General features: G+C 38.9%; 1 protein-coding gene across 1 annotated transcript in view; it reads left to right on the forward strand.

Annotated features, from left to right (window-relative positions):
- ttk (ttk protein kinase) overlaps positions 1-25225 on the forward strand; it is a 52654-nt gene that overhangs the window by 12003 nt on the left and 15426 nt on the right. Inside the window, exons 6-15 of the mRNA XM_060856805.1 lie at positions 129-246; positions 2072-2162; positions 6109-6197; positions 6775-6853; positions 7368-7485; positions 11463-11644; positions 16726-16871; positions 16991-17162; positions 17242-17334; positions 20198-20355. Coding sequence (XP_060712788.1) covers positions 129-246; positions 2072-2162; positions 6109-6197; positions 6775-6853; positions 7368-7485; positions 11463-11644; positions 16726-16871; positions 16991-17162; positions 17242-17334; positions 20198-20355 — 1246 coding nt within the window. The remainder of the gene's footprint in view (positions 1-128; positions 247-2071; positions 2163-6108; positions 6198-6774; positions 6854-7367; positions 7486-11462; positions 11645-16725; positions 16872-16990; positions 17163-17241; positions 17335-20197; positions 20356-25225) is intronic.

Below are 25225 nucleotides of genomic sequence, written 5' to 3' on the forward strand. Positions count from 1 at the left end.
ATATTTTGGGAAGGTTAAAAATCCTGATAGCTTAGTTAACATGGAATATAACTCCTTTAGTCACTCTGACCAAAATATGTAAGCATATTTATATGCTTTTAACTTTATATTTTTCCCTCTTTCACTAGTGACAATGTGTAAAGCAATACCAAGTGTTTTATCAACCGACATTGTTTCATTGAAGAAGAATAGAAAAAACAGCGATAGTTCTGAAGAATTCCAAATTGATGCTGTTTCATCTTTCAGGTGAAGTAGAATTTCATTTTTGTTTTTAGAAGCGGATTGGAACGTTGGATTTTACATGAAAAGTCCAGTGGGCTTGACGTAACTGTTGAGGTCTTCATCTATTGTGGACCAGATCAAACCCCCTCAAAGGAGATAGTTGAAACTCAAACCTTTTATTTTAAGGGCAATTCCTGCTGTTGTATTTCTGATGCAATTTGATTGGTCAAACTCCCAGACTTGAAGCAAAACATACTTTATTCATACACTGCATTTAAAATACAAAAAAAAGAAAGACGGATTGGAATAACTGAGTTCTATGAGAAAATATAACAGAATAATAGATGATTTAACTACTAAACCGCAACTATTCCAAAATTTAACATGATAAAAATGCCCTTGGCAAAGGCAAATTTAGAAAAAAAGATTGTTTTTTTTTTCTTGATGTTATTTCCTCCTGGGCTGGAAAATTACACATGAGACAGTGCGAACTCAAGCATTTTGTTGCAGCAAGGACAGACATATTGAAACTTCCTAACCCCAACAGCTACTGAAAGCTAAACTAAAATCCCGAAACTATGGGAGTTTGGCCCCACCTGTTCAGGTTGCTTCTGTTGTTCCAACTTTTTTTAAAAAAAAAAATTATCAAGGCTCATGTAAGCTGCTTAAGCATAAGAAGCTGTAACTGAATGAGTCATAGGGGTTGATAATATCGAAGTGAGAAGGACCTTTACTTTAGCAATTATCATACAGGTTCAAGGTTTTTATGGAAGAAAGCCGCAAAATAGAAGAGTGAAGTGAATCGAGCAATGTGCTACCCCTGAAACAGTTCAAGTGATAGTTTTAATAGATATATAGTGGTAAAACACATTTCAATCACACAGAGGATGAGGAAAGAGGGTTTATTCAGAGCATGTCAGCTACTTGAGGCTGAATTATGTAACAGAACTTCAAACATAATAATAACTGGATTAGAAAATCTAAAATTGATACTTAGTGATTAAGATTAGAGAGGTAAATGTGTGGTTGCAAGATTGTGTAGCTGAAATAGGTTTCAATTTAGATCAGCAATAGTGGAGAATATGGGAATTTATCATTAAATCTATTTTTACCTGAACTGTGCTGGGATGATGTTCTGGTGAGCTGGGGAGAGGGGTTAAATTAAGTCACACTTGCTCATCAGTAACTCACTCACCAATCTCCATTTGCATTCCGCTGGGACTATGTAACTCCTGACTTCTTTGCAGTCTAGATCCACATATAAACAAAACAGCTGAATTCCACAGATGAGATGAGAGCCACTTCACCTTGTCACAAACCATGATTACACTGGATTCCATTCAAAACTGGTTTAACATAACTTCCTTATGTTATATTCTATCCCTCTATCAATACAACCTAGTATTTGCTTCTTTTTTTTATGATCTTGCTAACCTCTGGTGCATGCCCTTATAATATCATTGCAAATATAGGAACTGTTTTTGATTCCAAATTATTAGTATAAATGTTGAACAGCTATTGTCCTAACTCTGATCCTTGTGGAGTGCCGTGTTCCTGCTTCCTTCTCAATATCTTTAGTAATTTCCTGACAACAGATGTTAAGAAAACTGGTCTTTAATTTCACTTGTTTTCATTATGCTTTTAACTAGCTGATAAAATATTGTGCAGGTAAAACTTAATCTCACAATAGCTTCATTATGAGTAGTTTTTGCTGAAATCTGAATTAAGTCCTTAATATTAAATAAAGGTTTACTGCCTCTTACAAAAGGTTAGTACTATTCTGTACTATTTTGAGTTTTCATTCATTTTACCTAGGCTCATGTCAACAATTATTACTTTCTCTCATTAGGGCTGACATGAACAGCTTGGCCAGAGAGAATGATGTATCACTCCTGGAGCAGATAACTGTCAAGAAGCTGAAAAGCAGTGTTAATAGCCAGGTAGAAGATTCCACATACAAATCTTAATATATTGCTGACTGTTAATTGTATAATAATTGTTGAATTGTATTCAAGTGTTGGGTCCTGCCCATCTAACCTACACAATTCAATTATTGTCCATATGTTTATCCAATGACCATTTAAATGCCCATAAAGGTGGCGAGTCTATGACTTACTGCGAATCCTCTTTTGAGCCCCATGAAGAATAGACCATCTCAAAATGGTTTTTGGGATAACAGCTACATGCCTGCAATATGTAACTTTGTAAATTATTGCATATAAAAATTGGCTCCTGTTCTATTCAGAGCTGAAAATGTGTTGCTGGAAAAGCGCAGCAGGTCAGGCAGCATCCAAGGAGCAGGAGAATCGACGTTTTGGGCATGAGTCCTTCTTCAGGAATGCCCGAAATGTCGATTCTCCTGCTCTTTGGATGCTGCTTGACCTGCTGCGCTTTTCCATCAACACATTTTCAGCTCTGATCTCCAGCATCTGCAATCCTCACTTTCTCCTGTTCTGTTCACCTGGTTTTCTGGAATAAAATGTGGTAGCAAGTGATGATATCGAGGAGATTTTCCTAGGGTGAGGGGAGTCCAAAACTAGATTTAAGGTGAGTAGAGAAAGACTTAAAAAGGACCGAAGGGACAACTTTTTTAAGAGGTTGATGTGTATATAGAGTGAGCTACCAGAGGAAGTGGTGAAGGCAGGTATGATTAAAATGTTGCAAAGGCATCTGGATGGATATATGAGTAGGAAAGGTTTAGATGGATATGGATTAAATGCTGGTAAATGGGAACAGGTCAGATTGGGGATGTCAGCGTGGATGAGTTCGACTGTTACGAAGTCTGTTTATGTGCTGTATGACCCTATCACTATTAATCTATTTGGGCAGATGACCCAATAGCTTATTCATGGAAGTAGTTTTTCAGGAATGTCTTGGAAGAGGAAACAAGGGAGTTTACTCCCAGCACGTGGCTTAGGAAATTTAAAAGCAAGGCCATCAATGTTGGAGCAATTTAAATCTGAGATATTCTAGTTTGAATTAGATGAGCTGAACTGTGTGATAGTTCAGGAGAAACTTGTGGAAGTAAGGAGGGGTGAAGAAATGGAAGGATTTGATAACAACGACAACATTTTAAAAAATATATTGAAAATGCTTGACCAAGAACCAATACAGGTCAGCCAGCGTAACAGTGTTCAAGGATTAGAACCTACAGTGGCTTATGACATCAGCACCAGGGTTTTGGATGAACTTCGCATTTGAATAGTTAAAATGAAGTGAGACAGTCTTTTAATATGGTAGAGGTCATTAAGAAAATAAGTGTGTTGTTATGGTACGTAAAATTAATGGGAATTAATGACAGTATTGACAACTAAGTGCTTTGTACCTTAACTGCTCATTATTTTGTGAAAGTTCGGAGGAACTAAATGCACCATTGCTGGATTATGGTAACTTGGCTGACTGTAATACATGACAGAACTATTGCATCCAAAAACCAATTGCCCAGACTAGGGTGTTGCATATTCCTCACACTCCAATGAATGATGTGATAATTGTAGCCAATGCAGGGAAAGCTCCTGGTAAGTATTAACAATTGATTGTAATCATTACGATGGCCACAAACTGAGGTCTATAGACTGACTGACTAGAGTGGATGGTATGGTACCACAGTGCAAGCATTGATAGTGTGTCTGGAATTTAGTCTTGCATTAGAAAATAATCTTGTGTGAGGGAAAAAGCCTTTGCTGATACAAGAACTTGCGGTAACAAATAAAAGTGAAAGTACAAGCCGTAGCTTGCCAGAATTAGAAATGATAACGATCAGAGAATAGCATTGGAACCGAATCAGAAACAGAAGTCCTTTCAAAATTAAGGTTTTGGTAGATGGCAGTAAACCTGAGTATAAAATTAGGGAAATAAAGGGCTCACCGATCTCAGGACTCATAGCAGAAGCAGTAATGCAAAGGTTAGAACAAACAGTCTTACCGCAAATACAACCCAAACTCTGGGTCAGATATGTAGACGACACCTTTGTAATAATTAAAAACACAGAAATAGAGAACACACACCAGATCATCAACGCCACACTCACAGGAATCCGATTCACGAGAGAGGAAGAAAAGGACAACCAGCTCCCGTTCCTAGACGTGATGGTACAGAGAACACCGAATGGAAAATTCAGCACGAAGGTATACAGAAAAGCCACACACACAGACCAAGTCCTGAACTATGAAAGCAACCACCCCAACACACACAAACAAAGGGCCACAACACACTGCAGTACACCAAAACTGCAAAAAGAGGAAGAAGAACACCTATACAAGGTATTAATCAAAAACGGATACCCACGCAATTTCATCAAAAGATGCGTAAGGGAAAGACAACGGAACGAGGACATGCCTCAACCCAAAGGACTAGCCACACTACCATACATCAGGAGCATTTCCGAACTGACAGCCAGACTGCTGCGACCACTAGGACTCATAACAGCACACAAACCAACAGCCACTCTCAGACAACAACTCACCAGGACAAAGGACCCGATACCCAGCATGAGCAAAACCAATGTAGTGTACAAAATCCCATGCAAGGACTGCAAAACACTCCAATCGGACAAACAGGAAGACTGCTAACAATCCGCATCCACGAATACCAACTAGCTACGAAACGATATGACCAGCTATCCCTAGTAGCCACACACACAGACGACAAACAACATGAATTCGACTGGGACAACACTACTATTCTAGCGCAAGCCAAACAGAGAACAGCCAGGGAATTCCTAGAGGCATGGCACTCATCCACTGATTCTATCAACAAACACATCGAACTGGACCCAATATTCCGACCACAGCAGTGGACAGCAACTGACAACCGGAAGTGGCAGAGACCAGCCACTATAAATGCCGAAGGATACGTGACAGAAGTGCTTCCAAGCAGTGAGGATGTCACCTAGAAAGGGGACGAAACGTTTGCAACAAAAACTCCCACCTCGGCGAACAGAACCACAACAACAGGGAAATAAAGGGAATTAAATATGTAGACAGAGTTTGGCGTTTAGTCTGAGGTACTTGATGCAGCCAGTCTTTTCATAGAAGTGTACTTACAAAGTCCTTGCAAATTTGATTTGAAGCTAAAGGCGGCTAATTGTAGGTGGTATTGAAGACTAACTGGGTGACACTTGGTGATTGTAGAAAATTGATTGATCTTGCTGGCTTGAAATAATAATTGGCGAGAAAACAAATCCATGTTTAATGGATGGGCGCAAGTCATCAAATGTCTATTCTATTTTCCCAAAAATCATTTAATAAAGTGCCATATTTCCAGGTAGTGTATTCCATACCCCAACAACTTGCTGTGTGAAAAAAGTTTTTCTTTACTGTGATTTGTTTGCACATCACTTTAAATCTATGCATTCCTGTATTTTCTTTTACAAACGGGAACAGCTTCTTCCTATTTACTCTGCCCAGCTTGCTTATGATTTTGGAAACCTCTGTCAAGTCTCCTCTCAGCCTTCCTCTCTCCAAAGAGAGCAGTATTCTATTTGCATAACAGAAGTTTACCTTCAAAATTGGCTGAGTGATAGAGTAATAGTCAATGAATATTTTTCAGTTTTGAGGAAAGTTTTTAGTGGAGTTCACCAGGGGTTGGTACTGGGATACTTTTTTTTTCTGATCTGGATCTTGGTGTGCAGGAGACAATTTCAAAGTTTGCAGATGACACTATTAGTTGATTAATCATTATCAATGCAAATTCCATGCTAATTGTTTTATCTGCACTTAAGCATGCAATAACTATTAAGTTAAATAAAAGTCATTATTGAACAAATGAGGCAGGTTTGAATTTAAAGTGAAAGCAAACTGTTCAGCATGATAATCTTTTTCACTGCCACAAATAAGTCATTTTTGTCTTGTTGAAGCACAATTAAATCTTTTATTTTCTTTGTAGGTCTTGCAAGCAGGCAAAGTTCCCTTTCAGCCAATAATGAATGAAGCAGTGTGTGGCTTAAAGATGATGGATATTCCCTCTGTGAAGATGTAAGCCTTAAACACATTTGTAATTGTATAGCTTGTGTTCATTTTAAAGTAAAGGATTATTAGTGGGTGTACACTAATTAAGTCTATCAAATCTTTTATGGACCCAACTTGTGATTTTCCGAATGACAGAGATAAGTTGAATTTTGTCGTCTGCATAAAACTTATTTGTTCATGGAACATGGACATAACTTGCATTTATTGTCTGTTCCTCATTGTTCTTAAGGCGGTGAGCTGCTGCCATGAACTGTTGCAGTACATGTAATGTAGGGATGCCCACAATCTTGCTGAATTCCTGGATTTGAATCAATGACAGTGAAGGAATGGCAATATAATTCGAAGTCAGGATGGTGTGACTTTCAGGTTAACTTGCTGGCAGGTGTGATCCCAATGCTTACTGCCCTTTCTCCCTTTTAGATGGCAGAGGTTCAGGAGATGGAAAGTGTGCAAATTGGAGATGGTAAACACTGTAATATAGAATATTAACTTTTTGCAATAATGAAAATGCTACAGGGGTACTACAGACTTTGAAATGTACTATTGTATCTAATGTGGGCAATTTCTCTTTTTAAATCTTCAGGCAAACTTGCTCATCCAAAGCAATGAATGTATTAGCTTCAGCATTGCCTCAATCAGATTTGTGTGCCCAAGACTTGAAGGTAATTTGTTTAATGTTCTGAAACACCTCTGTGGCTAGGCAATCAATAGAGGCTAATATTTGTATAATTAATTGTTCACGTGAGGGCTTTTCTGGTGCCTGTGGCTCCTTTCAACAATGCCGTTGCATGGGATGCGTTATGTTTAAACGTGTATCCTCTGCTTGATTAAACATGCAAAACTGCTGTTTTGTTCATTGATTTGAATTTTTTTAATCATTACAAACATATAAATTGGAATGGCATTAGGTAAACTTATTTCATTTAAAGTTTTTCAATTTTTGAATCATATATTCAGTCATTTTAAATGGCCTTGATTTGCAGCTGAAGTTGTTGAGTTGACTTTAGTAAAGGTAATCTGAAAAATTAAATTTTGCATTTGTTAACATCAAATAATATATTCACCAGGTTTATTTTAATTTAGTATGATCTATCTGTGGCTAGTATCCTATACTGAAACGTCTCCGGTAAATTTCAACCAGAAATGGAGTTCTTAGGCTTGCATTTATACTTTCAGTGCCGTTCAACTATCACCAGTTCCCCAAATTTGCAAAGCTCAAATGAGGATAGTGAAAATGTGAATGCTTCCCCCATCTTTACTGGCAGTGGATTGCTGGATTTAAAAAAACGAAGAGGTAAGCTCATTGAACTATTATCTAACCTTTTGCTTAAAAACAGCTGACTTTCTTGTGCATTAGTGAACTTGCAAAATTAACACCGTACAGTAAGTTACCACTTAGTTATAACTGCATTTCTGAATATTTTGATATTTGAATGACATTAAATGAATCAGGTTTCACATAATCACAACTTGTATGTTGGTTTTAATGTTTCAACCCTGTAAATTGAAATACTTGGCTAAAGTCTCATAATATTAAATGCAATAATTTTTAAATTAAAATAAATTTTACAATATGAAAAATTTGGTAGTTTTCTAACTGCCTCCCACTAGCCAATGATCATGGCTCCTAGACAATCTGCTCATCAATAAGAACAGTCTTTACTCAGCATTTCTGCACTGATGGGAACTGCATTTTCCCAACTCCAGAGCTGTATGTTAGGATCTGATCAAAATTTAGACGGAAAATAGAAAGTGAAGAAAAGGGAACTGGAGGCTTGACAGAAGCAAGAATTGATGAGAGAATAGGTCACGGGAGAAGCCATCCCAAAATGGCATCAATTGGGACATGGTCCCACATTGGATTGACAGGAAATTACTTTAAAGTGAATCGCGTGATGACCAAGATGAAAGCTAAACAGTGCTAACTGAGGATTTACTTCTTTTTTCCAGTCTGGGAGAATTATAGAGAATAGGCCATTCAGCCCTTTGAGCCAGTTCTACCATTCAAAACGATCGTGGCTGATTATCCAACTTAGTACCTTGTTTCTGCTTTCTTTCCATACCCTTTTAATCCATTTAGGCCTAAGAACTATTTCTTACTCCTTGAAAACATTTAGTGTTTGACTTCTATTGCTGTCTATGACAAAGAATTCCACAGGCTTACCATTGCCTGGGTGAAGAAATTTCTTATAATCTCAGCCCTAACTAACCTAACCTCTTATCATTAGACTATGACCCCTGAACTCCCAAGTTATTGTAAGCATCCTTTCTGTGATTACCCTGTCTAGCTCTGCTAGAATTTATAGTTCTCCCATCACAATTGTTCCCAGCCCCAGATGTGGTCTAAGCAAAGCCTGTACAATTACAATAAGACATCCAAGTATCTGTACCAGAATCCTTGAGCGTTACTCTATTCCCTGTACTCCCTTTAAATTATACATCAAAAAACACTAACATTCAACATGAACCTCTCTGAGAGTTGTGATTGTATTTTAAGCCTGGAATACAATTGTTGGAGGGTGCAGCCATATTTCACTCAATAGAGCAACAAGTGAGAATTTGCTCCAATCATTGTTTAAGTTGTATACTGTATATGCCTCCTCTTGTACATTGCTATCTTTGAAAGTTATAATTGCAAATGTCATGTCTTGTGTTGGTGATATAACGATTACTTTTTAAAGGTGATTTTTTAGTTTGTTGATGGGATTAAGGCATTGCTAGCTATGTCAGCATTTATTACCCATCCCTATTTGCCCAGAGAGCAACTACTATAGATCTAGAGTTACGTATAGACTCAACCAGGTAAGGACACTAGATTTCTTTCCATAAAGAGCATTAGTAAATTAGATGTTTTTTTAATGACAATCAACAGTGGTTATTTGGTCACCATTGGGCTGGCTGCTTTTGTTTTTCAAAAACCAGATTTTCATTGAATTTTCACATCATGTACTATGGTGTGATTTGAACCTATGTCCACAGAACATTAACATGGGATTCTGGATTACCAGTCTTGGTGCATTACTTCTATGCTACTGTCTCCCCATGAAGCAATCAAGAGTTAGAACTAAGTAAAGAAAATGCTACCTTCTGCATACTTTCAAATCTAGTTTTCACTGAAAAAGAAATTTAATTGGGTAGTAGAATTTTAACTTTCTTCCCAGGTATTAACAGTTAACCTGCAGTGAAAGATTTGGTTTCTTTGCTCAGTTCTCTCTCTTCATTGCTGCATATTCTCTTTTATCACCATTTGCAATAATGTGTGCTTGGTGATGTCTGTCTTAAGTTTGATAAAACTGAGCTGGAGTGGGGAATAGGATCCTAATGAAGCTGTTCGTTCCAATGTAATAGTCTTTTATAATTACTGGCTGGCTCGTGGGGTTTCTTTTAAGCTGTAGGTAGGTGTGAACTGCTGGAACCATCTTTATATGCCATAGTCCATGACCTGAGCTCAAGGTCAACCCATGATCCAATTTGCCTCTGTTGCATCTTCACGCTGCAGCTTCCAGCAGAGGTCTTCCTGTTCAATATCCGGCCAGACATTCACCTTTCCTGCCTTTCCAGCTTTCCTGGCTAGCGCACTTCTCCTCTTCACCATCCTTCCCCATTATTTGCTGATCTGTTTTTTTAAAATATAAGCTGTCCTAATTCTGCTTAATGGATGCTGTATTCTTCCATTTTTATATAGTCCGTTATGAGCGTAGGAGTACTATGATAGGCCTGCACAGTTTAGATTAGATTACTTAGTGTGGAAACAGGCCGAAGAAGGCCATATCGACCCTCCAAAGAGCAACCCACCCAGACCCAATCCCCTACTTTTATCCCTTCACCTGACACTACGGGCAATTTAGCATGGCCAATTCATCTAACCTGCACATCTTTTGGACTGGGAGGAAACCGGAGCACCCGGAGGACACCCACACAGACACTGGGAGAATGTGCAAACTCCACACAGACAGTTGCCCAAGGCGGGAATTGAACCCAGGTCTCTGGCGCTGTGAGGCAGCAGTGCTAACCACTGTGCCTCAGTGCTGCCCATGTTGTTTGAGTTTGCATATTTTAAACACCTGTATCTGTTTTTCTATTTCTATGTTCCACCTCTATACTAATTTTATTCCACTTGGGAGAGATTTGCTGGTACAAGTTGGTGTTTCACTTGTGTCATTTTGATTTTTATTCTTGTACAGCTTAGTCATTTTGGCTCATCAATAAGAACAGGCTGTTCTCATGAACTATCAATAACTATGAATAACTGGAACGACATGGATGATGGCACTTGTTGAAGATGTATACGAAAAGTGTGGAAAATCCCGTAGTTTTTCCATAGTTTCTCTTTGCTGACTGTGGTCAATGCAGCATGATATTAATCACAATTCCCTCCACTAGTACACAGTTCGTACTATTTTGTTTAATAAACTGAGTCTTATTGTGCCTTGATGTAATTTTCCTTAAATTCTTCAATGTTTTCATGAGGCCTTATCAGTGTGACTAATTTGTCTGGGTCAGTGTTATCAAGCTTTTCAAAATTTTCAAGCAATCTTGAAAAAGTGTTAACTAAATCCTCTTTCTTTAATACAATCTGAACTTAATAGTGTTTCACACCAGGTTGTTCTCTTGGTCCTAACTTTTTGGTAGATTTTTTTCTAATGCATTCATGGACTGTGGGTTTCATTGGCTGAGCAACCATTCATAGCCACAATACTGTTCCAGGATTTTGACCCAACAACTCTAAAGGAATGGCTATATATTTTTAAGTCAAGATGTGGCTTGAAGGGGAATGTTCAGTTGGTCATGTTCCCAAACAGATGCTGCTGCTGTTCTTTTAGAAGCTGGTAGTCATGGGTTTGGAAGTCTAAAGAGACTTTGAGTTTGGTGTGCAATCGATTTTTGCATTACATATAACATTTGAGGGTATAATATCAAAATGTTCTTACTGAGAATCTGGCTGCATTGATATCAACTTGTAAGTAAAACCTATTTGAAGGTTAAATTGGGAGGCCTTTTCATTTTGGTGGAGAAAGTGAGGATTGCAGATGCTGGAGATCAAAGTCGAGAGTGTGGCTCTGGAAAAGTTCCTGATGACGGGCTTATGCCTGAAATGTCTATTCTCCTGCTCCTTGGCTGCTGCCTGACCTCCTGTACATTTTCAACACCACACTCTCAGCTTTATCATTTTCCCTTTTTACTGAACTGCTTTTATTAGTCTCTTTCCTGATCACCTAGCAATCTTTGAATAAAGATAAAGGTAAGAAATTTGACCTTTTTGTCTTGTAGCTGTTCCTGATTATATTAACCAAGACAGTTATGAACTAAAATCTGCTAACCTGAAGAAAAACAGCTTAAAGGAATCCAAAACTAGTACTGTTGATATGATGAAGAAACCAGGCTGTTTTGCTGCAGAAGCTGTCAAAGGAAAAGAAGTATTAGGAGGTGCTTTTGCTCACATTTCGCCTGAGGTAATGTTCTTTTCTCAAGTGGTATTTTTGAAGTATTCCTCTACATTGTAACTAAAGTTTCACCTCTACTCAATACTCATGAACATACCAATCCTCTTGTTGTTTTCCCTGCAAAAATCAACCACCTTGATTAGTTTTGTCATTGGGAAATATAGGCACCTGTGTTTGTGACACTAAGTCCAAGACCATTTATGAGATCATTAAACAGATGAATTTTCAAAATTAACTACTGGAATGTTGTGCAATAGTATCCCAAGATGACCATGCCTGTAACATCACTGAATTCTATTATCAGCTTTTAGAGATTCATTATAAAGTATTTGCACCAGCTCTAACCTTCTGTACAGCATATTTCTTTTCTGTTGAATCGTATCTAAGACTCCTGGTCTTGACACTGTGCAATCATTGTTTCATATCTGTCAAGCTCCTTTGTCACAACCTTAATGAAAATTAGTAACCAGGATCCCAGCTAGTTACAATATAGGTTAATAATTTAGATGAGTGAAATAAATGTAATCTCAAACTTGCAGATGACACACAGCTGGGTTGAAAAGTGAGCTGTGAGGAGGGTGCAGAGATGCCACAGTGTGATTTGTATAGGCTTAGTGGATAATACAGTAATTTGCAGTATAATGTGCACAAATGAGGTTCTTTATTTTGCTACCAAAATAAGGAAGAGAGATTATTATTTGAATGGCTGAGGTTGAGAGAGGATATTTTCAATGACACCTGGGTGTCCTGATGCACCAGTTGCTGCAAGTTAGTGCATAGGTACTGCAGGCAGTAAAGAAGACACAGTATATGTTGGCCTTCATTTTGAGTACAGGAACAGGGCTGCCTTGCTGTAATTATACTGGGCATTGAGGCCACATCTGGAATATTATGTACAGTTTTGGTCTCCTTGTCTGTAGAAAGATGTTCTTTCCGTTCACAGAATGCAGTGAAGATTTATCAAATTAGTTGCTGGATGGCAGGACTGACACATGAGAGATTGAGTCAGTTAGCGTTGCATTTGAAGGAGATTGGAAGAATGTGTGGGGATCTTGTAGAAACCTAATAAAATTCTAACTGGACCTAGCCAGGTTAGATGCAGGAAGGATGTTCCTGATGATGGGAGAGTCCAGAACCAGGGATCATTGTTTAAAGGTAAGGGGTAAATCCTTAGGACCTGAGATGAGAAATTTATAAAGTTCATAAAGGACACTCCCTTCCATATCCTCTTTAATCTTTTACTAAGTGAATCAGTCTCACATTAATAGAAGCCAAAACTCCTCTTGTCATGCTCTTGCAAGGTGATCTTGCTTTAAGTGGCTCTATTCTTCCTTGTGCCTTTCTTTTTCTTAGTGTATTAAACTTCCAATTAGCTTACATTTCATTTCCTATCTGAAACATTGTGCAGTTTTTGGTCTCCTACCGAAGAAAGGATATACTTCCCATTGGGTAAGTGTAGTGGAGGTTTAAGACTGATACTTGGGGTGGCCGGACTGTTGTATGTTGAGAATTTGATTTGACTGACCCTGGTCTCATCAGATTGACAAAGGATCTGTTGATGTGTATACAATTCTAGCACAGCAGGACAACCTGGATGTAAGGAAGAGGTTTTCTCTGATTGGGGAACCTAACACTAGGGGACAAATTCTTGGAATATGGGGTAAACCCATAATACTGAATTTCATTGACTCAAAGGGTAGTGAACTATTTAGAATTCTCTATGACAGAAGGTTGTGAAGGACAAGTCACTGAATATGTTTTCAAGAAAATGATAGATATTTTATATTTTAATAGAATCAAGTGATATTGGGAGAAAATGGGATATATTACTGAAAGAGAGTCAGTTATGATCATATGGTGGAGTATGTTGAAAGGGTCGAATGGCCCTACTTCTCATCCTGGTTTTTTCTATTTCTATCTAAAATGCAGTTACAATTTTTTAAATCACTGGTAGCTCTTTACAATCCTGGTTTTTATATTCATTTGTGCACATGAGCATTGCTGGCTGGTCAACGTTTATTGTCTGTTCCTATTTGTCCTTGAGAAGGTGGTGCTGAGCTGCCTCCTTGAACTGCTGCAGTCCACCTGCTGTTGGTTGACCCACAATGCCATTAGGGAGAGAATTCCAAGATTTTGACCCAGTGACCGTGAAGAACGAGTGATATATATCCAGATCAGGATGATTCATGGTTTGGAGGGAAACTTGACGGTGGTGATATTAAATTCGTCTTGATTCTTTAGCATTTACCTCCATGGCCATATTTTTCATTGTTTTCATTTTAAAGTCAGTTATTCCATTCAACCCAGAAGGGTTACCTTTTAAGTGTGATAACTTTACTTTGAATACAATGATACACTGTATATACAGAGCCACTTCCTAGAAGTAACTTTATAGTTTATACTCTCAGTCAAATGTATGCCTGTTCAGCCATTGCTGACCAGAATTCTGAATTGCTAGTTTCCAGTCAAATTGACATTTCAAAAGAGTTATAAAAATACAATGTTTGAAAATAGTTTGTGAAATAAGTAAATGTGAGGTGAGAGCTGCCTGGAAGAGTGGTGAAGGTATGTTCAATTGAGCCATTCAAGAGGACTTTGGTTGATTTTTTTCAGTAGAAGTAATGTGCAAGGGTATGGTGTAGATAGGATGAGAGGTGCAATAAGTGTGAGATTATCCATTTGATCAGAGGAATACAATGGCAACTCATCTAAATGAAGGGAAAGTTCAAAGTGCTTTGGTGTTCTCATGCATGAATTGTAGAAAACTATTCTGCAGGTTCAGCAGATGTTAAGGCAGGCAAATGGAATTTTGGCATTTAGTGCTAAAGGAATAGAGTATAAAAGTGGGGAAATGCTGCTGAAATTATGCAACACATTAGTGAGGCCCCACCTGGAATAGTGCGAATAATGTTTCTCCCCTTAGAATCCCTACAGTGTGGAAACAGCCCATTTGGCCCATCAATTCCACTCCAATCCTCAGAACAGCATCCCACCCAGAGTCATCCCCTCCCCCTGCCCTCTATTCCTGCAACCTTGCCTTTCCCATTGCTAATCCACCTAGACTCCTCTTGTGTGGATGCTATGGCCAATTCACCTTACCTGTGCATTTTGGACTGTGGGAAGAAACAGGAGCACCCGAAGGAAACCCATGCAGGCGCGGGGAGAATGTGCAAACTCCACAGTTGTCCGAAGCTGGAATCGAATCTGGGTCCCTGGTGCTGTGAGAAAGCAGTGCTAACCATTGAGCCACCATGCTGCCAATACTTGAGCAGGGGATGTGGTTATGTTGGAGGCAATTGAGAGGAGGTCCTTGAGATTGATTCCTAAGATGAGTGAGTTTGTCTTATGAAGAGAGATCGAGCAATTTAGGTCTATGCTTTCTGGTGTTTAGAAGAATGAGAGAATATCTAACTGAGGTATAGAAGATGCTAAAGGAATTGACAATGTGGAAAGGATGTTTCCTCTAGAATGAGAGGCTGTGGGGTAGCAGATCTAAAACATAAGTGAGGAGAAATTACTTCTGTAAATAGGTTGTAAATCTAGAATTCACCAGCCAGCGTGTGTGGATGCTGGACGTTGATTAAATTTAAGGAGAAGTTAAATGAGTTGAAGAGTTATTGAGCGAAGGTGGAATTGAGACTAAGAGGACATCAGCTATAATCATATCAAATGGCAAAACAGACTCAAGGGATTGAATTGCCTAATTCTTGTGTAAATCTTGGGAATTGCCACTCAGTTAAAATGCACAAAGCCTTGTGGACATGATCGGCTCAATGGCCAATGATTAATGATTAATGGTTAATGATAAAGAAGATGGTATTAGCAATAACATTAGCAAATTTGCTGATGATACAAAGCTGGGTGGCAGGGTGAAATGTGATGAGGATGTTAGGAAATTACAGGGTGACCTGGACAAGTTAGGTGAGTTGTCAGATGCATGGCAGATGCAGTTTAATGTGGATAAATGTATGGTTATCCACTTTGGTGGCAAGAACAGGAAGGCAGATTACTACCTCAATGGAATCAATTTAGGTGAAGGGGCAGTACAGAAAGATCTGGGTGTTCTTGTATACCAGTCAATGAAGGTAAGCATGCAGGTACAGCAGGTAGTGAAGAAGGCTAATAGCATGCTGGCCTTCATAACAAGAGGAATTGAATATAGAAGCAAAGAGGTGCTTCTGCAGCTGTACAGGTCCTTGGTGAGACCACATCTGGAGTACTGTGTGCAGTTCTGGTTTCCAAATTTGAGGAAAGACATTCTGGCTATTGAGGGAGTGCAGCGTAGGTTCACGAGGTCAATTCCTGGAATGGCGGGATTACCTTATGCTGAAAGACTGAAGTGACTGGGCTTGTATACCCTTGAGTTTAGAAGACTGAGAGGGGATTGATTGAGGCATATAATCTTATGAAAGGATTGGACACTCTGGAGTCAGGAAACATGTTTCCGCTGATGGGTGAGTGCCGAACCAGAGGACACAGCTTAAAAATACAGGGTAGACCATTTAGGACAGAGATGAGGAGAAACGTCTTCACCCAGAGAGTGGTGGCTGTGTGGAATGCTCTGCCCCAGAGGGCAGTGGAGGCCCAGTCTCTGGATTCATTTAAGAAAAAGTTGGATCGAGCTCTCAAAGATAGTGGAATCAAGGGTTATGGAGATAAGGCAGGAAGAGGATACTAATTAGGAATGATCAGTCATGATCATATTAAATGGCAGTGCAGGCTCGAAGGGCTGAATGGCCTACTCCTGCACCTATTGTCAATTGTCTATTGCATTATATAACAATTCTGTGATTTCAAAAAAACTAATAATTAAAATCTCTCCATCCTTTCTGTTGAGATTGAGCCACTCCTATTAGTCACAATCAAATTCAAATGTTTGTTAATAGTCATAATCTAAGCGAAACTGGACCACCAGTGAACGTTGGGTTTCATTGTCCAGTAGCTTCTCTCTCCCAGTTCTCCTGGTGCTAAAAATAGTTTCATGAGTATGCACGTAGTTGTAAATGTCAAAATCCCATTTAGGCTACATGAATTCTGGATCAGCTATTTTTCATTCTTTGATAGTGTTATTTGTTATTTTGTTCATATAGGCTAATGTACCAATACTTAATAAGGCTGGTGCGATGCTTGCTCCAAAGAAAATTCCATCCACTACTAGTGTGAGTAAAAGTGCAGTTCCAACAGCATCTACTTGTCAGACACCTAGTACCAAGATGTCTAATCACTCCATGTGTAGGTAATGATCATTTCTGTTGAAGACTCATTTAAGAAATATGTTATCCCTTCTTTAAAGTATTTTGTTATAGTTTTCTTGAATGTAATCTTGAAACTATTTGAGTGCTTTTTCTTTGCAAGTTCACAGACTCCAGTTGTGAACAAATCTGTACTGGTGCAGGTTTCAACTCCACACAATTTTATACCAGCTTCCCAATTTCACACCAGTTTTCCACCTACTCCAGCAACACCACAACAGCATTACAATCAGCTCCAACAATATGGATCTTCTCAGCTTCTGCCACAATTGGGGGTAATTTAATTTTTGATACAACATAACCGTTTTAGGCATGTTATGAATTTGAACATTAAGTTTTACTTTACATTTTTAGATTCCAGGTACTTTTGTTGCCAATGAAACTATCGTGATTAAGGAGAGAGTCTATTCTGTAATAAAATTGCTTGGAACCGGAGGATCAAGTAAGGTAATACTATGACATTTAATTCCTTCATTATGAATTGTTATTTGAAACCAATTAATAGGAATAATACAAAGTATGGACAATCTTTTAATCAGCACAAAACCATAAGCTCATGTTGAAGAACTTGTTACAAATTAAGTTGAATCTTGCAACATTCATGAAGGTGAAATTCTACGGGTTTTTCTTCAAAAGACAACTGCAGGGGAAAGGTAAACCTGGATAACAATTATTAAATTCCACAAGGAGTTTAAGAACGCAAATTCAAAATAATTAAAAGTTGGATGAGGGCTAATAATGAAAGCTTTCTCTTCAGAGTGACCAAAGCATGGATTAAACACTCATTGCAGGGGCAGTAAAAGCTATGGAATAATTGAACAGCTAATTTACTGCTGGAATTGGGTTTTGGGACCATTCTCTCCATAATTACTTTCACAGTAGGTTTACCTTAGTTACTATTTTAATACTCCCTGCAAATGTAGGAATAGCGACAGTGAATTGTTTAAAATTACACAAAGGAAGATATTTAAATAATTGTAGTTCTTAAAACAGACAACTTACTTGGAAAGGATGGAATGTGTCCTAATTTATTGTTTTTGGATCCTGAAGATAGACTTCAGATCTTGTGCGTTGATTCAACAAATACCTTGGGCAATATCTTAGCTGTGCAGCTTCTGTTCCATGCTTTAGAATATGCTTGATAAACTTCTCTTTTGCTCTCTCACTCTCCCCACCCCCACTTACGAGTTCCTTTAAAAATCAGTCTTTTTGATTTCTGTTTTACATCACCAGCTTGACCACTCTACCCCAGTCTCAAGTACCTAATCTCTATCAACCCATTTTTTTTTGTCTGATTGCAACACCTTAGGGAAAGATTTACCAAAGAATCTATGTCAAAAATACTATATGAATTCAAATTATTGTTCAAAATATTCAATCAAACATCTGGTAACAACAAATGACTCATAATAAAGCAAATGTTTGAAAAAATATTATGGGCTAGCAGAATAGTTTGTGATTAAACAATCACACTAATGGTGTAGTTCTGTGCCTCTCTGAAGCTAGCTATTTTTAGACTGCCTGTGCTTGCTTTATTCCCTGATCTCACATTGAACAGCCAAGGCCGACTTGAAATGAAGTTACAGCCCTTTCTGATTAGAGTCATAGAATCATAGAGATGTACAGCACGGAACCAGACCCTTCGGTCCAACTCGTCTATGCTGGCCAGATATTGCAACCCAATCTAGTCCCAGCTGCCAGCCCCTGGCCCGATCCCTCCAAACACTTCCTATTCACATACCCATCCAGATGCCTTTTAAATGGTGCAATTGTATCCGCCTCCACCATTTCCTCTGGCAGCTCATTCCGTACACGCACCACCCTCTGAGTGAAAAAGTTGCCTCTTGGGCCTCGTTTATATCTTTCCCTTCTCACCCTCAACCTATGCTGCCTAGTTCTGGACTCCCCCATCTCAGGGAAAAGACTTCGTCAATTTATGCTATCCATGCCCCTAATGATTTTATAAACCTCCTATAAGGTCACCCCTCAGCCTCCGATGCTCCAGGGAAAACAGCCCTAGCCTATTCGACCTCTCCCTATAAATCAAATCCTTCAACCCTGGCAACATCCTTGTAAATTGTTTCTGAACCCTTTCAAGTTTCACAACATCTTTCTGATAGGAAGGAGATCAGAATTGCATGCAATATTCCTAACCAATGTCCTGTACAGCCGCAACATGACCTCCCAACTCCTGTACTCAATATTCTGACCAATAAATGAAAGCATAGCAAACACCACCTTCATTATCCAATCTACCTGCGCTTCCACTTTCAAGGAGCTATGAACCTGCACTTCGAAGTGTGTCTGTTCAGCAACACTCCCTAGGACCTTCCCATTAAGTGTATAAGTCCTGCTAAGATTTGCTTTCCCAAAGTGTAGCACCTCACATTCATCTGAATTAAACTCCATCTGCCACTTCTCAGCCCATTGGTCCATTTGGTCAAGATCCTGTTGTAATCTGAGGTAACCTTCTTTGCTGTACACTACACCTCCAACTTTGGTGTTATCTGCAAACTTACTAACTATACCTCTTATGCTCCCATCCAAATCATTTACATAAATGACGAAAAGTAGTGGATCCAGCACCGACCCTTGTGGCACTCCACTGGTCACAGGCCTCCAGTCTGAAAAACAACCCTCCACCAACACCCTCTGTCTTTGAGTCAGTTCTGTATACAAATGGTGAGTTTTCCCTGCATTCCATGAGATTTAACCTTGCTCACCAGTCTCCAATGGGGAACCTTATCAAATGCCTTTCTGAAGTCCATATAGATCACATCTACCACTCTGCCCTCATCAATCCTCTTTGTTACTTCTTCAAAAAGACTCAATCAAGTTTGTGAGACATGATTTCCCATACGTAAAGCCATGTTGACTATTCCTAATCAATCCTTGCCTTTCTGAATACATATTGAATATTTTTTCCATATTTTTAAAAAGAAGCAAACTTGTATCTTTCCTGATCAGGTAGTACCATTTGAGTAATGCAAGAGATTCTTATTGTTTTAAAAAAACAGAACTTAGTTAATGTTTCATTATTTTCTATCTCTCCATCCTACACACCCATACGTATGCTGTGTATGAGAAGGCAAAGGAAATTGAATGGCAGGTGGACTGAACTTTTTCAACATCTCTAAATCCTTCCCAGTTTGGATGTGTTATCTGAGGCAGCTGGGGTTTAAACCACCCCAGTAGTTTGGATACTATCACTGCACTCTTTCTCCTTGAATCTGGGCATGGATAGAGAAGAGTTTAATTAGAACAATGAGAAATATTTGTATCTAAAAGTAATGTGTTCTCTTTTCACCAGGTATTCCAAGTACTTGACCAGAAGAAACAACTGTATGCTGTTAAGCAAGTTAATCTGCAGGATGCAGATGAGTTTGCAGTTGCAGGCTACAAAGGTGAAATTGAATACTTGAAACGTCTGCAGCAACACAGCGACAAGATAATCAGGCTTTTTGACTAGTAAGTTGTTTTTAACCAGGTTACTTGATTTCCCTTAGTGACTAACTACTTGATTAACATGAATTAATGTTGCTATATTTCAATATTCTTCATATTGGAGCCAAGAACATGCTTGACCAAATGTTGCCTCCCATCCTGCTAAACCTTTCCTATTCAGGTATCCGTCCAGATGTCTTTTTAATGTTGTAATTGTACCCATCTCTACCACTTCCTCTGGCAGATTGTTCCATACCCCCCTCACCTTAAATATATGTCCTTTAGTTTTGGACAATCTCCCTCCCCAGGAAAAAGATCTTGGTCATTCACCCTATCCATGCCCCTCATTATTTTAAAATCCTCTGTAAGATCATCTTCTGCCTCTGACACTCCAAGGAAAGAAGCACCAGCCTATTCAACCTCTCCCAATAATTTAAACTCTCCAGTTCCGGCAGCATCCTTGTAAATCTTTGCTGCACCCGCTCCAGTTTAACAACATTCTTCTGATTAGAAGGGCAATCAGAATTGTATGCAGTATTCTAAAAGTGGCCTAACCAATGTCCTGTACAGTCACAACATAACACCCCAAAACCTATACTCAATGTTTTGACCAATGAAAGTAAGTGAACCAAGCGTTGTCTTCACCATTGTTATGCACCAGACCAAGCCCCTCAAAATACATTAGGAAGATACCACAGACCCTAACATTTTCTTGTTTTAAAGTGCAAATATAAGGCATGTGTTATGGATGCAATTCGATTGGTCAAAGTACTGAACTTGAAGCAAAACTCACTTTATTCTTACATGACAGTTAAAAATACAAAGAAAATAAAGAAGAATTGGAATAATTTAACTCTGGAAAACTTAACAGAATAAAAGATTATTTAACTACTAAACACCAGCTGTTCCAGTATAGTAACATCCCATAAATACATCCTTTGCCAAGGCAAATTTTTAGTAAAATAGATTGCCTCCCATGCGATTCTCCAGTGCATGAGGAAAGAACATCGAAAAAACTGAGTGAGAGAGCAAGAGAACTCGAATGTTTTGTCATAGCAGGGAGAAATGTGTAGCAGCTACCAAACCCCAAGAGCTACTGAAAGTTAAACTAAAATCATAGTTCTATGGGAGCTTGACCCTATCCCTTCAAACCACTTCTTTTGTTCCAACCTTTCTTTGTTTAAAAAATATCCCAAGCTGTTTACTTTTTTGGGTGGAAACATCTGCTCGACACCTCTGTCTCAACCTCTCATCATCATTTTTTAGAAAAAGTCCAGGACAGAAAATTCAAGTTGGAGGACAGGAAAGCTTTCTGACTGTGACAGCTGCTCTTTTTTTTTAAGGTATTTTAGGTGTTGGAGGTGATTTCCTGGAATTCTAGGAGCAGCAATTACTGTTTTATATGCTGTTGCATTGTTTTGGAACTTTGGAGGAAAAAAATGTCAAAACAACAGCACTTTTAAAAGGGAGAGGAACAGACAAAGGAAACGCATTGGTGAGGTCAGTGCAGGAGAGAGAGCGAGAAAGAAACCCACAGAATAGTGAACGTGCACAGTTACTGCCTTTGCTGTTTGAACTCATGTATCACTGGACAATAGAGTACATCTGAGAAAATTAACAAACAGTGAAATTCACTACTATTTGGGAATGGTCACAGCTCAGAAACAGATTAGTGAACATTTTAAATGTGGCCTTACAGTAAGTTTGTAGTAGTGACTAGATTGGGTTCTTTCTTGATTATATGTTACATTGGAGTATGTCTCTTGATTAAACTTGAAAAAAAAAGCCATAAGTATTAATTTAACCTGGAGCAGTATTTTGCAGAGGAATAAGACCGTGCTTGTTTCTGGGTCTATAGATTGAAAAAAGCAAAAATGACCTTTAGTAGGGTGATATGCTCTGCTTGTCAGATGTGGGAGTTTAGGGAGAGTTTATGGGTTACTGAGGATTATATCTGCAATAAATGTCGTTGGTTACGAATCCTATCAGATCAAATGAATCGGTTGCCTTTAACTGTCTCTCCAATGAGGAATTTACAAGAGCAAGGTAATGTGATGGATGGCAGTTATAGGAAGGGGGAAAAGTTGTAGATACAGTCACATAGATGGGTTAACTCCAAGAAAGGTAAGAGAGGTAGGCAGTTAGTGCAAGGGTCTTCTATGGCTATCCCCATTTCAAACAAGTATGCTGTTTTCCATACCAATATGCAATACCTTACATTTATCTATATTAAACTCCATCAACCACTCCTCGGCCCATTAGCCCGTCTCATCAAGGTGCCGTTGTACTCTGAGGTTCTCTTAATATTTAAACTGCAATGAAGTTTGAAATGTCAGTTTATACCTCTTCCCTTGTATATTACTGAGCTATTTGATGAAAAACCTCATCTCTGTTGCATTAATTTATCTTGGCATAATAGGATTCACTCTTGTATCCCTCAAGGGAATCATATAACCATAGAAATTGACATAATATAGGAAACCATTTAGCCCATTATGTTTATTATGTCTGAAATCTATCCAACTTAATTCCACTTTCCAGCTCTTGGTCATAATCTTTTAGGTTACTCCAGTTCAAGAGCACATTGAAGTAATTTTTAAAATGTGATAATTTTACCTTTACCATCCTTTCAGACAGCAAATTCTGCTAATAGGTACAAATATTATTAATCAACTCCCTTCCAATACCTCCACCAATTGATCTAAAGTGTCTCTTGAATCTTGATCTCTGAGATTTTTAGCATTATTATTTATGTTCACTTATTTTTAAAATTCAAGGATACCAAAGGATATAGAGCAATGACAGGTAAATGAAGTTATGATACATATCAACTGAGACCTAAAACAATGGTGTAACATGATCACTGGTTCAAATTTCCCATTTCCTCTGGCACTTTCAAGCAATCCATGCTTTTCCTTAAAGTTCTTCTCCCCCAACTCCATCCTGTTTCACCAGCATACCTTCCCTCAACTTCTGTACTATGCAACACAACATACTCAATGGTTTCAGTCTCCAAAGAACATAGAACAATGTAGCGCAGAACAGGACCTTCGGCCCTCAATGTTGTTCCGACCTGTGAACCATTCTCAGCTCGTCCCTCTACACTATCCCATCATCATGCATGTGCTTATCTAAGGATAGTTTAAATCTCCCTAATGTGGTTGAATTAACTACATTGGCAGGTGGGGCATTCCACGCCCTTAGCACTCTGAGTAAAGAACCTGCCTCTGACATTTGTCTTAAATCTATCACCCCTCAATTTGTAGTTATAGCCCCTCGTACAAGCTGACATCATCATCCTAAGAAAAAGACTTTCACTGTCTACTCTATCTAATCCTCTGATCATCTTGTATGTCTCTGTAAAATCCTCTCTTAGCCTTCTTTCCAATAAGAACAGACTCAAGTCTCTCAGCATTTCCTTATAAGACCTTTCCTCCAGACCAGGCAACATCCTGGTAAATCTCCTCTGCACCTTTTCCAATGCTTCCACATCCTTCCCGGAATTTGGCGACCAGAACTGTACACAATATTCCAACTACGCTGCAATTACACAAAACGCTAGTGCAGCTATGATATTGCGGCTCTGGAACTCAATTCCTCTACCAATGAAACCTAACACACCGTATGCCGCCTTAACAGCACTATCAACCTGGGTGGCAACTTTCAGGAATCCATGGACATGGACTCCAAGATTCTTCTACACATCCACACTACCAAGAATCTTTCCATTGACCAAGTACTGTGCCATCCTGTTATTCTTCCCAAAGTGCATCACCTCACATTTAGCTGCATTGAACTCCATTTGCCATCTCTCAGACCAATTCTGTAGTTTATCCAAGTCCCCCTGCAACCTGTAACATTCTTCCAAACTGTCCACTACTCCACTGACTTCAGTGTCATTTAAGCATGCTTTGGAAAGGAAGTTTGTCTTTTTTATAACTTTGAGATTTCTGTAGCTGTTTTGCCATGGGACAGGAGTTGTCCTCTCCCTGACGTTTTGGGTTATAGGTTTTGATAGGTTTGACCAGTTATATGTTGTGCCATGGGGAATTAGATCTTGTCTATACATTTCTCAACCCCATTTTCCTACCGTTGCTTCCTCTTTGACAAGCTCATAGAATGGGAGAGTTTCAAAAGAATTCTAGGCTCTAGTGTTGAGGAATTCATTGCCCATCTATAAATTCTCTCTCTCATTCTTGGCCAACTGTTTAACTTTGTAATTGTTTAACTTAACATAACTAATATAGACATGTTACATTTGGCCGGACTTAATTCTATCAAGAGGTGTTTAAGGCCATAGATATAGGTGTGTAAGTAAGGCCATTCGACCCATCGAGACCACTCCGCCATTCTATCATGGCTGATGGGCATTTCAACACCACCTACCCGCACTCTGCCCGTATCCCTTAGTTTCTTGCAAGATCAAGAATTTATCAGTCTCTGCCTTAATAGATATTTAATGTCCTGGCCTCCACTTCGCTCCGTGGCAATGAATTCTACATGCCCACCACTCTCTGGCTGAAGAAATGTCTCCTCTTTTCAGTTTTTAATTGACCCCCGCTATTTCTAAGGCTGTGCCCATGGGTCCTAGTGTCCTTGCCTGACTGAAACAGATTCCCAACATCCACCCTTTCTAAGCCATGCATTGCCTTGTAAGTTTCTATTAGATCTCCCCTCAACCTTCTAAACTCTAATGAATACAATCTCGGGATCGTCAGCCGTTCTTCGTATGTTAGGCCTACCACTCCAGGGATCATCCATGTGAATCTCTGCTGGATGTGCTCCAGTGCCAGAATGGCCTTCCTGAGGTAGGAGCCCAAAACTGGACACAGTATTCTAAATGTTTTACTTCTCTATTAAGAAAGCCTGGTACTCCAGGATCTCTTTACAGCAA

This window comes from Hemiscyllium ocellatum, chromosome 3 (genome assembly GCF_020745735.1).
Source record: "Hemiscyllium ocellatum isolate sHemOce1 chromosome 3, sHemOce1.pat.X.cur, whole genome shotgun sequence".
Taxonomy (NCBI): Eukaryota; Metazoa; Chordata; class Chondrichthyes; order Orectolobiformes; family Hemiscylliidae; genus Hemiscyllium; species Hemiscyllium ocellatum.